General features: G+C 36.9%; 1 protein-coding gene across 1 annotated transcript in view; it reads right to left on the bottom strand.

Annotated features, from left to right (window-relative positions):
- Positions 1 to 14,898, bottom strand: part of RAD21 (RAD21 cohesin complex component) — a 28,023-nt gene that overhangs the window by 2,114 nt on the left and 11,011 nt on the right. Inside the window, exons 3-13 of the mRNA XM_007451681.1 lie at positions 14,081 to 14,210; positions 12,356 to 12,455; positions 10,110 to 10,216; positions 9,599 to 9,805; positions 9,011 to 9,136; positions 8,544 to 8,666; positions 6,555 to 6,778; positions 5,150 to 5,309; positions 4,566 to 4,711; positions 1,705 to 1,854; positions 291 to 374 (exon numbers count right to left, since the gene is read on the bottom strand). Coding sequence (XP_007451743.1) covers positions 291 to 374; positions 1,705 to 1,854; positions 4,566 to 4,711; positions 5,150 to 5,309; positions 6,555 to 6,778; positions 8,544 to 8,666; positions 9,011 to 9,136; positions 9,599 to 9,805; positions 10,110 to 10,216; positions 12,356 to 12,455; positions 14,081 to 14,210 — 1,557 coding nt within the window. The remainder of the gene's footprint in view (positions 1 to 290; positions 375 to 1,704; positions 1,855 to 4,565; positions 4,712 to 5,149; positions 5,310 to 6,554; positions 6,779 to 8,543; positions 8,667 to 9,010; positions 9,137 to 9,598; positions 9,806 to 10,109; positions 10,217 to 12,355; positions 12,456 to 14,080; positions 14,211 to 14,898) is intronic.

The following is a 14,898-nucleotide window of genomic DNA, read 5'->3' as shown; positions in this document are numbered from 1 at the left end:
ATTGGACAAATTTAATGATTCAACCCATTCAATCTGCTCAACCAAAAGTAAGAAAATGCACACACACAAAGGAGCTCTGTGTTTTGCAGGGCAACCACGGGCAAGTGTTCACCCGGATGCTTTCCAGGCTTACTCTTAGCCCAACGCCTCATGTATTAAAATAGTTTAAGGTGTGTGGTTTTGCAAAAAGTTTCACAAAAGGTAGACTTTCTGGTTACAGCATGTAATTTTTTTTTTTTAAGGAAACACTGCCAAAAGCCTTTGATGAAATTTTTTCTCTAAGACTTTACCTGAAGACCATGAAGCATCTGCTGAGTCCTTTTGTTCCATCTTCTTTCCTCTTGATCCTGATCGCCCCCTGAGGCATCTTCATCCTGAGTGAAAATGACCCCCACACAAAAACAAAAAACTGACAAAACTGCTACAAAATGAAGCATTTCCGTATCTCCTGAAAGCTCTAAATTGTGTGTATTTTGACTAATGGAAAAATCACTTAGCATCTAGTTCGACATCCTTCTTAAATTACAAAAGAAAATCCTCTGTACCTGCAAGCAGTTAGCTGAATATATGACTCTGTACTGGTCTATCAAGTGTGTGATCTACACAGCCTGGTCCATGGACTATCGCTGGTTGGCGAGCTATGCGTGAGTTACCGGCCCTTGCTAAGGTAAGGAAGTAAACCAACTATGTCACTAAGCGTACCGTTTATTTTAACTGAATGTATATTTATGTATTTTTTTGGTAGCATGATTTTCTGGATGATGGTGTTCCAGAAAATTCCTAATCTCACTATGGACCACTACCAAAGAGCCTGCAGACTAGCAAAGATGAGTAAGTAATACTGTCCCATACAGTGTTTTAAAAGAAATGGGCTATAATTTATAATATATATTTAACTGGAGTGGCCTCGCTGCCAGTCACCTGCCACCTACAAGACTGTCTTAAGAGTTGGCAGGGGGCAACAGCTGAGCCGCTTCCAGGCTATGCTGCAACTCTCACCACATCCAAGAGTTAATAACAGCTTAACATATATTAGGAAGTATAATTTTAAATGCTAATTGAACACTGAGGCTGAGATACTCTAGCACACAGGCTAGAAGAGCTTTGGGGCTACATTCTGACTTTAAAACAGTGTAAGGCTCATGTTAAGCACTAAATGGTTATGAAATCTATGCTAGCATAGATTACAAACACGACCAGACGGTAATGAAAATTGGAAGAAACTTTAAAATATGTGACAGAACATCAAATAGAAGAATACATATTCTAATATACAACCTTAAAGATCCAGGAAAAGAGGGAAAGAAAAAACTTGAACAGCCAAAGCATGCCCCAGGACAAACCACTCCAGTCTAATGAAAAAGCAAAATCCACACAAATAGATTAATGCTAAGAGCTGACCACACAATAACAAAAGCAGCTTACAAACAATTTAGAAGTCGAGAAATCAGTGAAAGGGCAAGTCCCGTGTCCTTGAAAAGCCCCCAAGGGACCAAATGAGAGATAACACAGCACAACATCTGAAGTTCTTAATGATGGTCTAGATCACTAAGAATTTGGCTAAGTTTTGCTTATATTCAAATATTTTTCATCACTCTGATGCTCCACCACAATGAACTATATAGTAAGAGCTGGTTGAAGATTTTCACTAAACCTAGAATGGGAATTTATTCATCAGATCTTTTTTTTACAACGTTTCCTTACCTCCTCCTCTTCATCATCTTCTTTCTCCTTCTCTTTCTCCTTTTCTTTTTCTGGTAAAAGTTCTAACTCTGGAATTAACTGACAAATATTTGGAGGCTCTTCTGGGGGCAGCTCTACAGGAGGTATTTCCATCTGCTCTACCTGCTGAGGCTTAAAGCAATAAAGATAAGGCAATTTAAGATGCACATTTTAAGGGTAGCTTCTCTTAACTATGCGAACATGCATGTAGTTGCTGCAGTTTTCAAAAAGGAAAGAAAGACTTTCACACTTCCTCATAATCAAAACCTGATTACACATCTTATTACACATCTTGTTCTTTTTACTGTAAAGCCACAACATTAAAGTACTTTAGAACGAAAGTGTTTTGTTTAATTCTATAATTCTATGTGAGGAATTTGCAAGTAAGAAAAAGCCCTCAACCCTTTCTGTATTAGCATTTTAGGACTAAACGCAACCCACTGACTCCTGGGCAATGCAAAAAGGCTCGAACATTAATTAGCCTGGTACTGTCGACCACTGCTGTATAAGGGCTACTGCAACTCAGCCTGAGCTCTAAGTAAGAGCCTCTGTGCTCTTCCAGCAGCAAATATTAGGAACGAGGAGACTATTTTTCTGGGTCCATTTCTTGAATTTCTTTCTTCTCGGACTTTAACACATGAGAACACTGAGTGACAAGGGAACAATTACACAGAGAGTGGTACTAGAGTAACCCACTAATTACTTGTTCCCGAACTCAAAAACGCTCTTTTTGTTTTTTTTTTACAACTCCTTACCATCAGAGGGCATAGAGAATTAGTTGTTAAAATTGGCAAAGAATATTCTTTTGCCAATGTCTTGATGATGGAGGCTGAACCAAGAGCCGAAGAGTTAATTGATTCTATAGACTTAAGCTTGGGAAGCCTTAGACCCGACCACCTCCTTCCTAAATGACAGCCAGTCTAAATGAAGTAGCAAGACGCTGCTTTATCTCTTTTCAGCAACTGGATGAGTATCTTCTGATTTCTTAATGAGAGCCTAAAACTGCTTAGTATTAAAGATATACAGGAATAAACCAGAACCCGGAAGAGAATAGAGAGTCTAGGAATAAACCTATGCATATATGGTCAATTAATTTAGCACAAAGCAGCATACAATGAGGAAAGGACAATCTCTTCAATAAATGGTGTTGGGAAAACTGGACAGACACGTGCCAAAGACTAAAATGGATTAAAGACTTGAATCTAAGACCTGAAACCATAAAACTCCTGGAAGGAAACATTGGTGATAAGCTCATTGGTCCTGACGACTTTTTGGATTTGACACCAAAAACAAACATGTAGGACTTCATCAAACTAATATATCTGCAAATCATTTATAAGAGCTTGATATCCAAAATATATAAAGAATTCAACACAATTCAAGAACAAAACAAACTGATTAAAATGGGCAGAGGATCTGAACAGACATTTTCCCGAAGACAGCAATACTGATGGCCAACAGGTACATGAAAAGGTGCTCTCAACATCTCTCAATCAGGGGCACGTAAGTAAGAACCACAATAAAGCATCACCCAAAAAGCAAGAGATAACAAGTGTCGGCAAGGATGAGGAGAAAAGGGGAACCCTCTTGCACTGTTGGTGGGAATGTATATTGGTGCAGCCACTATTTATCCAAAGGAAATAAAATTACTATCTGGAAAAGATATCTGCACTTCCATGTTCACTGCAGCATTATGTATAATAGCTAAGCTATGGCAACGACCTAAGTATCCATCAACACAAATGGATAAAGAAAATATGATATACGTGCACAGTGAAATATCATTCACCGTAAGAAGGAAATTCTGCCTTTTGTGACAACATGGATGGACGCTGAGGGCATTATGCTAAGTGAAATAAATCAGAGAAAGCTCAATCCTGTATGAGAGATATATCACTTACATGTGGAATCTTAAGTATCTTAAAAAGTTCACACTCACAGAAGCAGAGAGTAGAATGGTGGTTACTAGGGGGTGGGGGAAATGAGTAGATGTTGGTCACAGTCAGTTTTGGGGATCTAATACACAGTATGATGATTACAATTAACAATACAGCTGTCCCTCAGTATCTACAGGGGATTGGTTTCAGGATCCCCTCTGAATACTAAAATTACTAAAATTTACAGATGCTCAAGTCTCTTACATAAAACAGTGTACTGCAGACAGCCCTCAGTATACACCCATGGATAAGGAGGTTCAACTATATGCCATGTACTTGAAAGGTGCTAAGAGTAGATCTTAAAAGTTCTCGTGACAAGAAAAAAATCTAATTCTGTGAGGTGACGGATGTTAACTAAACTTACCATGGTAATCATTTCACAATATATACATCTATCAAATCATTATATATCGCACACCCGAAACTAATATAATTTATATACGTCAATTATATCAATAAAACCGGAGAAAAAATGTTCCATCTTGCTGACAAAGTTATTAGCAGGACGTTTGTTTCATTTTACTCACAACGTACTTAACAGGTTCCATATGCTGCTGCTTCACTTATTGTATCTAGACTGTCAGATTCACCATGGGCTAATGTTTGAGCAGTAAAATAAAAACCAGAACCAAGTTCAGAGTCAAGGATTCCACATTAGCCAAGGATGCTCACTTTAGGCCACTGTGAAGCCGAGTCAGAAAAACCAAAAACTCCTAAGAACACCTCCCACTTACAGGACATGGGTTTTGATCCTCAGCTGCCATTCTCTCTGGACCCATTCCTTACTATTTTCTGCCCAAACCAAGACACTTCAAAAGGTCTCCTTAAATAACACTTGCTATTACTAGGGATCTAAAACATTGCCCGCACACCCACACCCCAAACACCTTGGAGAGCTGTGCTTACAGGGATCATGGGTTCTGGGTCCATCTGTCCCACTTTTCGCTTAACTCCCTGAGGTGGTGGCGGAGGCATGGCTGACTCATCCAGGTTTGTTCTGCTGGTCTCCATTGACTCTTGGAGGCGGCTTGGCTCTTCCAAAATGGGCTCATCTGCAATCGATCATATGAGGAGGGGACAACGGTCATATAGTCCTCAACAACATTCTAGAACCATTTAATACTAACATGCTAAGACTTTCCCTAATGAAGAAGGCTGAATAAAATTTTACCTCCACAAAGGTTACTAAATCTATAATACATTTAAAGGTGGGAAGAGGTTTTTAGAAGGACATGTCCTACCTCCAGTCCAAGGCAGGACAATCCTTTAGCAGACTGTCACTCGGCCAAGTCCTAGACCTCAGACCTTTCTGAAAACAGAAAACTCCCCAGCTAACAAAGGAATCAGAGAATATAAGGCATGTATTTCCCTGTCCAAAAATTTGAGAATACGTCTTTGTTCCTGATTTCTTTTACTCTGGCAATATATAGGTAAATTCTAAGCCAGTGTTCACGGCGATTGTATCAGGGAACTATCCCAGTGGAACAGACCGATGACATCACGCTGCTGCTGCTGAGGCTGTTGGTCCTCTCTGGGAACCTCCGGATTCTCGAATTCTTTGAGGAATTCATCCAAATTATCAGCCTCTCCTCCTTTCCGCCTTTTTCTAAGATCTTCTGGTACTAGTGGTGTGAGACAGCGTGTAAACAGCTATTAAAAGAAAGAAATAAAATATCAATTATAAAATCTCCACTGTAAGTCGCATGAACCGAAAACCTACCACTGGCATTACTACTTTCCATAAGTATGTTTTAACTATCAGTGTATATATAATTTAGCATGGTTTCTACTTAATGTTATATCATATTCATGCTTCATTCTACTTTATAATTTGAAATCCTCTATGTAAAAATTATCTTCACTTGCAGCAATTTTAGAAAAGTTGAGAATGAAATTTTTAACCATTGTCTCACAACTTGGAGATAACCCTAAAGTTCTAAATTTATTTACCTGCAGTTTATTTTCATATTCATACACTTAAAACAATCTAACTGAAGTCATGCCCAACAGCTTTGCTTTGCATAGTGCCTTTTTCACTTAATATTGTACAGTAATTTCATTGACTATCATTTCTAGTATTTTTAATGACTGAATATTCCGAGTGGAAGTAAATATATATGTGCGTGTATATATATGCCACACTTGAATGATTCTTCAATATTTTAAGTTTCTTTTAAAAAATTTAACTGTAAATAATAATTAATGAACATCTTTATAGAAGTGGCTTTTTCCATATTTTGAATTACTCCTTAAGAAAAATTCCTAACAATGAGACCACTGAGTCAAAAAAAAACCCACTTCAAGACCTGCTTCCAAATGATTCTACCATTGTGCTTCCAATATACACAGCAGTTTTACCAAAGCCTTGCTGCTTTAAACACTTTATAGTAAAAATCAATTGGTTCTATGATGCCTCAGAACTTTGCTTTAGAATTGTCTGGAACCTAAAGTGAGCAGAAAGGGCCTGTAAGTGAAAAAAAAATTCTCATAAAGCCAGATTTCTGTACTGTGGGAAAAGCAGAACCACCCCTTGTTTTAGCCAGAAAGCAACATCTGAAGACTGCAGACTGGAACCACAGTACACACTAAGGCAACAGAACTGGTAATGTATCATAGAAAGCTGAGGAGAGAGAAATGTTATTAAAAACATCAGTGGCTTTTTAGAATAGTGAAGATTAATTCTACATCTTTTAGAAATGCAGGTGTCACTTATCATGATCTTTCAGATCAGGTTTATGTTCAGTATACTGTTGTTAAAGGGAGGAAAAAAAAGAGAAGATGCTATATCACTGAAAAATACCTGATCAAAAAATGATTCAAACAAAAGTTTTTAAAGTCTATTTTTAAAAATGATCAAAATCTACATGAAATTTAAAATTCTGCAAACTATATTACCTTCAGTAGTCTGTTATTCCACAAAGGCTGAGCAGGTAAAGAGAAAAGTTTTTCCACTCCCCCGGTCTCTTTCCACATCATCAATTTCTTGGTGGGTGGTGCCAGATCCAAAGTAGTAACAATATCAGAGTAATCACTAAGCTGGGCTCTAATTGTCTTGCTATCCAACTCTTTGACACTGTCAACAATTAGCTTCCTCTTCCTCTTGGCTTTTGTTTCTTTGACTGGCATGATATAAGAAAATAAGGTCATTTTTTCTGAGGCCAGTATGAAACATACAACTACCAGATTTGGTCTCATTATATTCCTGCTTCTCTAAACACCTAGAAGAGAAGTTAAGCTTTCGTGAGGGTAGAATCTGTTTTAAGTGATGCTTCCCAAGTACCATACAGAGGCTAGCGTACAACAGGTGTTCAATAAAAATCTGCTGAATGAATGTTGACTTTTAGCACAAAATGAGCAAAATAATGGCAAGAGCCAATTCATTTTTGCCCATGTAGCTTTATATTGTAAACACATCACACTTGACTCAGAGTTGGGCTCAAGTTCCAGGTTCTGCCACTTATTAAGTGAGTGACCATTAAGAAAAGTTAACTTCATTTTGCTAACCTCTTCATTTTCTCATTTGAAATATGGCCAACCACTTATAGGGGATTGTAAAATACTCAGTATGATGTCTAACATAGATTGAGGACTCCATAAAAGGTTGCAACTACTAAGATTTTTACTGGAAAAGTTACAATTCATATATGGCAGCTGCACAAGCAGCTTGATAAAGTGAAACAAGCCCAAACCCAGTCAGGTGAACCCGCAACTCCATCCTGTACACTTTTTGTATCCTCATTTCTAATCCTACTAAACTCTTACAGAGAGGTAACATTATCTCAATTTCTTAAGATACAGAAAAGCTCATGGTATTAAATTCCTCAAGATTTCATTGTCATACATGTCATATACCCCATAGGTTTTTAAAATATTCATGTGGTTCAAAATTCAAGATTCAAAAAGATGTTATACAGTGACAGCCTCTGTCCAGGCCCTGTCCTCCAGCTACTGAGTTCCCTTCCCTGAAATTAAAAAGTTCAAGTTTTTGTAACAGCTGGCTAAGCTCAATTATCCTATTTTAAACGCTGCAGTATTATGTCCCTCTTACCTTGTTTATAGATCTCTGTAATATCTGTCAATAATATAGTATATAATTTACTTAATTACCCATGTTCCCCTATTATTTAGGTTCCACGAGGATAAAGACTTGTTCATTTTTATATTTTTAGTTCCTAAATATAGCTACACAGTAAGTCCTCTTTTTAAACCAGAAGCCCAAATCAGAATTTTTGGTGATCAGATTCTAAGGTAGGAAACCCAAAAAGTTAATCTTGTTTTACTTAGAAGTAATAACAACAGTAACTTGAATTATACTGTAAATGACTTAAAGTATTCTACCCCATTGTACCCATACACCATCTAGAAATTTTAAAGTTTCAATCCAAATTACATACTGCCTCTTTTACTCAGAAGCAGCATCCCTAATTAAATATGCTTTGCTGTGTTTCTTAATAAGCAGTGTAAGAAAAATACCGATTTTAGAACCTTTGATATTTCCAGTTAAAAGTATTTTTAGATTTTCCCAGATTGTAGCCCAAACCATACACAGAATCTAGAATTTTGGAAGATAACTGATTAGTCAATCTTGTACTTTACTGAAAAATGCCTTGCAATGCTTTCTGTTACACATGTGACCTGTTGGCATTTTTGTAACCCCCAAAGACTTAAGGTATTTATTAGCAGAAAGCTTGTTCCATACTTTTATTTCACAGCAACTTGCAAAGATACTCTGTAAGATATTCGAATTATAAGTGAATTAAAGTTTCCATAATAGATGACTAACAAAGGAGAAAAGAAGTTTAGTTATATTTAAAATGAGCAGCAGATTAGTGGACATGAGCCAGAACTAGAAAAAGTTCTAAGTCAAAAAGTGTGTTTGCTCACCAGTGATATCAATAGGTTCCAAAGCAAACGCTTCTTCCTCATTTGGAACAAGTGTTGTCTGATCAGTCATAGTTGGCATCGGTTCGACAGGATCCACTGAATCAGGACTATCAGGCCCACCCACTATAAAAGCAGAAATTTGGTCACAAAAGGCTTGGCTATTTAATATATATCCAGCAAATGAGGGGAAAAAATCCCTTTGAGTAACTGAAAGAAACCCACGGGTTCCAAAGAAAAAACACTTTTCTAGTTATAAAAAACACTTTTCTAGTTATAAGGAGGTCTCTCCAGTTGACCTATTGCCCAAAGGGGGCGGAGCACAGGGTTAAAAGAGAATCATAAGCACTGTTTTTAAGGAGATTTACAGCTCATTAAAAGCTGAAACTTTTAGTTTTTGGCCTTCTTCAGTAAATATCTTTTTGGATGCCATACATCATGCCCAGGATCACTGAACGTGAAATGCTTACTTGATACATTATCATCCTCATCCATATCATCATGTGCAGGCTGTTCTGGCAACATCACCCCCGCCTCAGACAGGGCAGGGGGATCGTCAAAGATACCGCCGTCATTATTACTAATAAGTTTGTCATCTGAAATAGGGAATGTAATTTAGTTACAATTTAAAAAAGAAATGCTAAAAGAACAATAGCCAATCACTGGAAAAATAATGTTAAAATGGATTAAATTTAAAAATTTAAATCTGTATTCAATATGCATCTGTTCTCTTCAAGGTAGTATACAAAAGTATAAAACACTTAACATATGACAAAAAATCTCCTAATTTTAAAACATATATTTACTTAAACACAAATAGAGCACTTCGAAGAATTAGTAAAACTTAAAACTCCAAGACAAGCAGTTTTAAACAAAATTAGGTATTGTTAAAACATTTTTAGGCTACAGGTTTACAGAAAACTTTTACTGAACCAACTGGTGACAATTCACACATATATACCTAGAGAGATGCTCAAGACTAAGAACTAGCAACTGCTCTAAAACCCCGCAACTAAATAAAGAAATTATGTTAAAATAATCACCTTGTTGTGACTTACCTAATATACCACCATCATTTCCTTCTCCAAAGTTGTCATCCTTATATTGGTCTTCATATTCTAAATGGTTAATCTTCTCATTCAGATTGCTGGTGCTCTGTTCAGGCTCTAATAGGAGGTTAGAAGCACCAGTGCTCACTAACATGTCATCATCCTCGAAAGCGCTACCTTCTCTCATTATTTCACGATCATCCATTCCAAAGTCACCTAAACAAATTTTAGTTGGTCATTAGTTGAAAAAAAGTTAGAAACATCACCGAATCAAAAGAAAATGGCTAATGATTTATTTTAATTATAATGTCACATTTGCTTACTGAATTCTTATTTATCTTTGAATATTAAAACATCTAGTTTAAACTTTAAATCTTTAGATCTATTATATTTCATAAACTCATTCTGGGGCATAATGAGAAAATTCAAATATAAGATCCAAATTTAGGTTACCCTAAATATATTAAGTAACATAATTTTAACATTATAGCTAGTGGCTAATGATTTGTTTCTCTATTACCAAAATCATTTTCTTGTAGAATACTGATGTTTCCAACTTCTTCTCTCATGGTTATCTCTTCCACTCTACTCTGGTTCAGGCTGAACTGCTGGGCCACATCGATGTCACTTTAAAAGAATTTCAAACACATTGTAGTCTCAAGTCTTATTGTAATGTATTTATAAGGGAACACACATCTCAATTCTTTATATAAGCAAGAAAAAAAACGCACATACAACCTACGGAGCCTGAAATATTTAATATTAAATAAATACAATCCAAGAATCTAAATGATGTGGAAGTTAATTTGTATTTAAATTTTAAAACTGTTAATGACCAGCGAGCAAAATATAATATGCTGAAATCACTACATAAGGCAACATGGTATACAGAGCAAAAACTTAGAGATGCATGGGCTAGATAGGCATGGGTTTTCATCAGGGCCCTGCAACTTACAGGCTATGTGAACACTGAAGTTATTGGCTTTTCTGAGACTGTTTAGTACAAATGTGGAATACCATCGACCAAATTCAGAATGTAAATACTTCCAAGCAAATCACCAGGTTTGTTCAGCAAATAAATGGCAAGGACAAACATACAAAAAACATGTAGCCCTGTTACAGGTTCTTAAGAGAGACTTATGAGACATATCAACCAAATGCAGGCTGGAAACTCTGTATAGACCGTAGCTGAAACAAAGCACGGTGCGGGGAGCCTATGCGTCAACTGGGGACATTTGACTTCTGATTGTGTATTACATTAAGGAATTATTGTAATTTTTTAACAACAGTGATATTGTTATGGCTTTGTTTTAAAAATTCCTTGCCTCTAAAAGAAATACATTCCAAGGAATTTACAGATGAAATAAAATATTTGTTATTTGCTTTAAAATAATCCGTTGTTAGAAGGTCAATTGGGGAAATACAGCTGAAACCTTGAGCAACGTGGGATTTAGGGGCACCTACCCACCCCTCCCCCTGAAGTCAAAAATCCACATAACTTCACAGTCAGCCCTCTCTAACTGTGGTTCTGCATCCACTAATTCAACCAACCTCAGACTGTGTAGTACTGTAGCATGTATTTCGTGAAAAAAAAAATCTGTACATAAGTAGACCCTCCCAGGTGAAACCTGTCTAAGGGCCAATTGTACACATGAAGTAAAACTGGCAATATATTGATAATGAAAGAAGCTGGATGATCAGTACCTGGGGTTCATAATATTTACTAATCTCTCTACTGTTTAGCTATGTTAAAAAATTCCACCATAAACATTTTTTAAAAAATAAAATAGGGGTATAAAGAAAGGGAGGAGAAAGTAAAGCAGCCAAATAGTGCCTAGCACTAATTAACACAATAAATTCAAAATAAATTATACATTTACTCCTATAATTAAAAGTCAAAGATCATTTTTAAAAAAAAGCAGACAAATTTGTCAACAAATAAATGGGGATTGGTGTAGAGGGTTTCTTGGATAACTGTGCTACTCAATCACTTGGAAAGTTGACAGTCACATTCCCTGTCATGGTAATCATAGCTGAATTCTGAAGACTTGAGAAGAGGGAAACAACATACCACAGTATTCTGCTGTAATGGCCATCTCTGTACAACTTTCTCTTCTTAAATGTTGTGTGACAATGACCCTTTCTTGCTCTTTATAGAAAGTTATCTCATATGTTTATTAAAAAAAGAAAAGAACAGGGCTTCCCTGGTGGTGCAATGGTTGAGAGTCCGCCTGCCGATGCAGGGGATACGGGTTCGTGCCCCGGTCCGGGAGGATCCCACATGCCGCGGAGCGGCTGGGCCCGTGAGCCACGGCCGCTGAGCCTCAAAAAAAAAAAAAAAAAAAAAAAAAAAAAAGAAAAGAACAAAAATTGTGGCTGAGTATAGCTTGGCCAAGATGATAAACTGGTAGATGACTTTAGTATATACCTCTGAAAAAAACCATGAAGCAACAGTTCAAGTTTACTGATATCATTATGTAAAGCAAACAGCTAGACTGCTGTTCAGTTTACACAACTGCCTAAGCAAATCAGAATTCTCTCAGCTGTGTTAATGCTGGCATCTTCTACATGATCTTATAGAAGAAACACTTCTACGTTATGTGTTTCATATTTATATCCTACCCTAAATGAAAGCACATGCATTCTAGCTACACGTTAACGCAATGTCAAAACATCCCAAGAAAACGATGCATTTGTAAGCCAATAATGTTCTTTGTACACCAAGTCAAAAAAAAAAAAGAAGAGGAGACAGAGAGAGAGACATACTCTAAGTCAGGCAGTGGCTGATCAAAATCATGAAATTCTTCAGGTAAAGTAATAGCATTGTAAGCAGCTTCTCGATTTTCCTCAGGCAGGTCAACAACACCTGGAAAAGAAACGGTAAGCTTGAAGACCTGGCTACACCAAAGATTATCAAGGGGTCAAGGAAGGTAAAAAGTCAGTATGGGGAGGGAGGGAGACACAAAAGGGAAGAGATATGGGGACATATGTATATGTATAACTAATTCAACTTTGTTGTAAAGCAGAAACTAACACACCATTGTAAAGCAATTATACTCCAATAAAGATGTTAAAAAAAAAAAGTCAGTATAATTTCTTAAGGTTATATTCCAGAAGGGTTGATAATATTTGCAAAGTACCACTGAAGCTCAAGTACTTTTGTTTTTTTAATAATCATTAGCCACATTACTTGTGTTACAAGAGGTCAAAGCACTAATTATGCATTAAACTGAGAAGTCTTTAAAAGGACGTATCAACAATGAATATTAGTAAGTTTTGTAAATAAGCATGAAATTTATGAGGAAAAGGAATGACTGCAAAAGAATAGCCCAAATGTTAAGAGGAACTGGTTATTTTAGGCAAGTGGGATTAAATTATTTCAATTTTCTTTACATTTTCCCCTATATTTTTCAAGTGGTCTATAATAAAAATGCATTGCTTTAGAAGATAAAAGAAACAAAACATGTTATTTAAGCAAAATACACTTAGTAGCCTCATATAAGAAATCATCGGCCCCCGCCTAAATATTTTACTTTTTTTGTGTGTGTGTGTGCAGTATGCGGGCCTCTCACTGTTGTGGCCTCTCCCGTTGCAGAGCACAGGCTCCGGACGCGCAGGCTCAGCGGCCATGGCTCACGGGCCCAGCTGCTCCACGGCATGCGGGATCTTCCCGGACCGGGGCACGAACCCGCGTCCCCTGCATCGGCAGGCGGACTCCCAACCACTGCGCCACCAGGGAAGCCCTAAATATTTTACTTTTAACCAAATCTTAGATCTCAAAGATTTCACTATTTATATATTAAAATAAATGGAAGTATAAGAATATAACAACAGTAGAAATTACGGTATAAGGCATCTCTCCTACACATTGAGATTATTTTAATCAGAATAAAATTTCGTCAATGCTTTAAAAAATTATACAATAGTAATTATCTATGCAGATGCAAGTTTGGTTGCTACAGTCCAATTCAGAATCAACTGTTACTTAAAACAACAACGAACTATAGAGAACATTTAATAAAGTCTCAGCAACTTAAGCTAAAAGTGAATTTGATTTTAAGACTACACTAAGGGCTTCGGTGAGAGGCCCGCGTACCACACACACACACACAAAAGACTACACTAAAATTATTCAGGAAAAAATTAAAATTCTAAGATTTTCTTTCCTGAGCTTTTAAAAAATCATAGAACAGTTAGTTTTCCACACTTCAACCTCTGATGATTGCTGAAAAAGGGGTTAAAAGAAAAAGGCAGCTCCAAAGGATTAACAAAAAAGGTGTAACTGTCATAATTCCATATGTAGAACAAAAATAAAATCGGTTTTCTCCCTTGAAACACTGCCTCTCTAAGCTCTGCCCCGTTTTTAAGGGGTTCCCTGTACTGCAATTAAAACAAAACAAACTACACTCATCTAGCATATTTGCCTAGCAGTTTTCAAACTAAACACGATTAACTCCAAAGTTAAAAACAAAACAAAAAAGTCAACAATACCTGGCCGAAACGCCATCTTTATCTTAATGAACGCTTCATTACAATCTGCCAGGAGATATTTGGCTTTTCTGTGATAGATTCGAACTACTCCCAGTAAGAGATGTCCTGACGTTCGGAGTGCCATCTTCACCTGTGAATTAACATTACTCTAATTTATAAAGTTAATTTTCTGGATTTAGAGACTACTTCAAAGCTTATATGTTGTGCAATTCATAGGCAATTTATATCTCTCCATACTTTTAACCATTTATTTGAAGTTACCTCACAATCATGTATATTTTATTTCTCACTGCCTTTACCTGTAAATTGCCTGAGTATACCCAAAGAACAGACTGGCAGAAATTCATGAATTAATATAGATGTGAAAGTAGCTATGAAGCAAGTATTAAGGCAATCCATGAACTGTTGTCATTAGCACATTAAGAAGTATGTGGCACTTTTGGTTGCCAATCTAGAGTCATTGCTCCTTGCTGGCTAACTGAACTCCGATTTTATTTGGGAAGTGAAATGTCCCCAGTCTTGAAGGATGACTGTCTCATTCTTCTCTGCTGGTGCTTGTTTTTGAGTGGGCATGTAACCCAGTTCAGCCAACGAGAAGTGTCAAGTAGGTCAGAGAATTTCTGAGAAAGATTTTCCCAATTAAAACAAAACAAAACAACGAACACCCCTCCCTTCCTTCTCCCCTTCCTGCACTGTGAGTAGGTGGGGCCTGTAGCTGCCTGCAGTACCCCGGTAACTGCGAGGCCGTCTGCATGAGGACAAGAAGCCAATAAACTAAGAAAGGTGAGTCCTTGGATGACATCTTTGAACTGCTGAAC

Source organism: Lipotes vexillifer, unplaced genomic scaffold (assembly GCF_000442215.2).
Source record: "Lipotes vexillifer unplaced genomic scaffold, Lipotes_vexillifer_v1.1 scaffold440, whole genome shotgun sequence".
NCBI lineage: Eukaryota > Metazoa > Chordata > Mammalia > Artiodactyla > Lipotidae > Lipotes > Lipotes vexillifer.
Note: the sequence above shows the minus strand (reverse complement) of the source record. Positions and strands in the feature narration are given on the sequence as shown.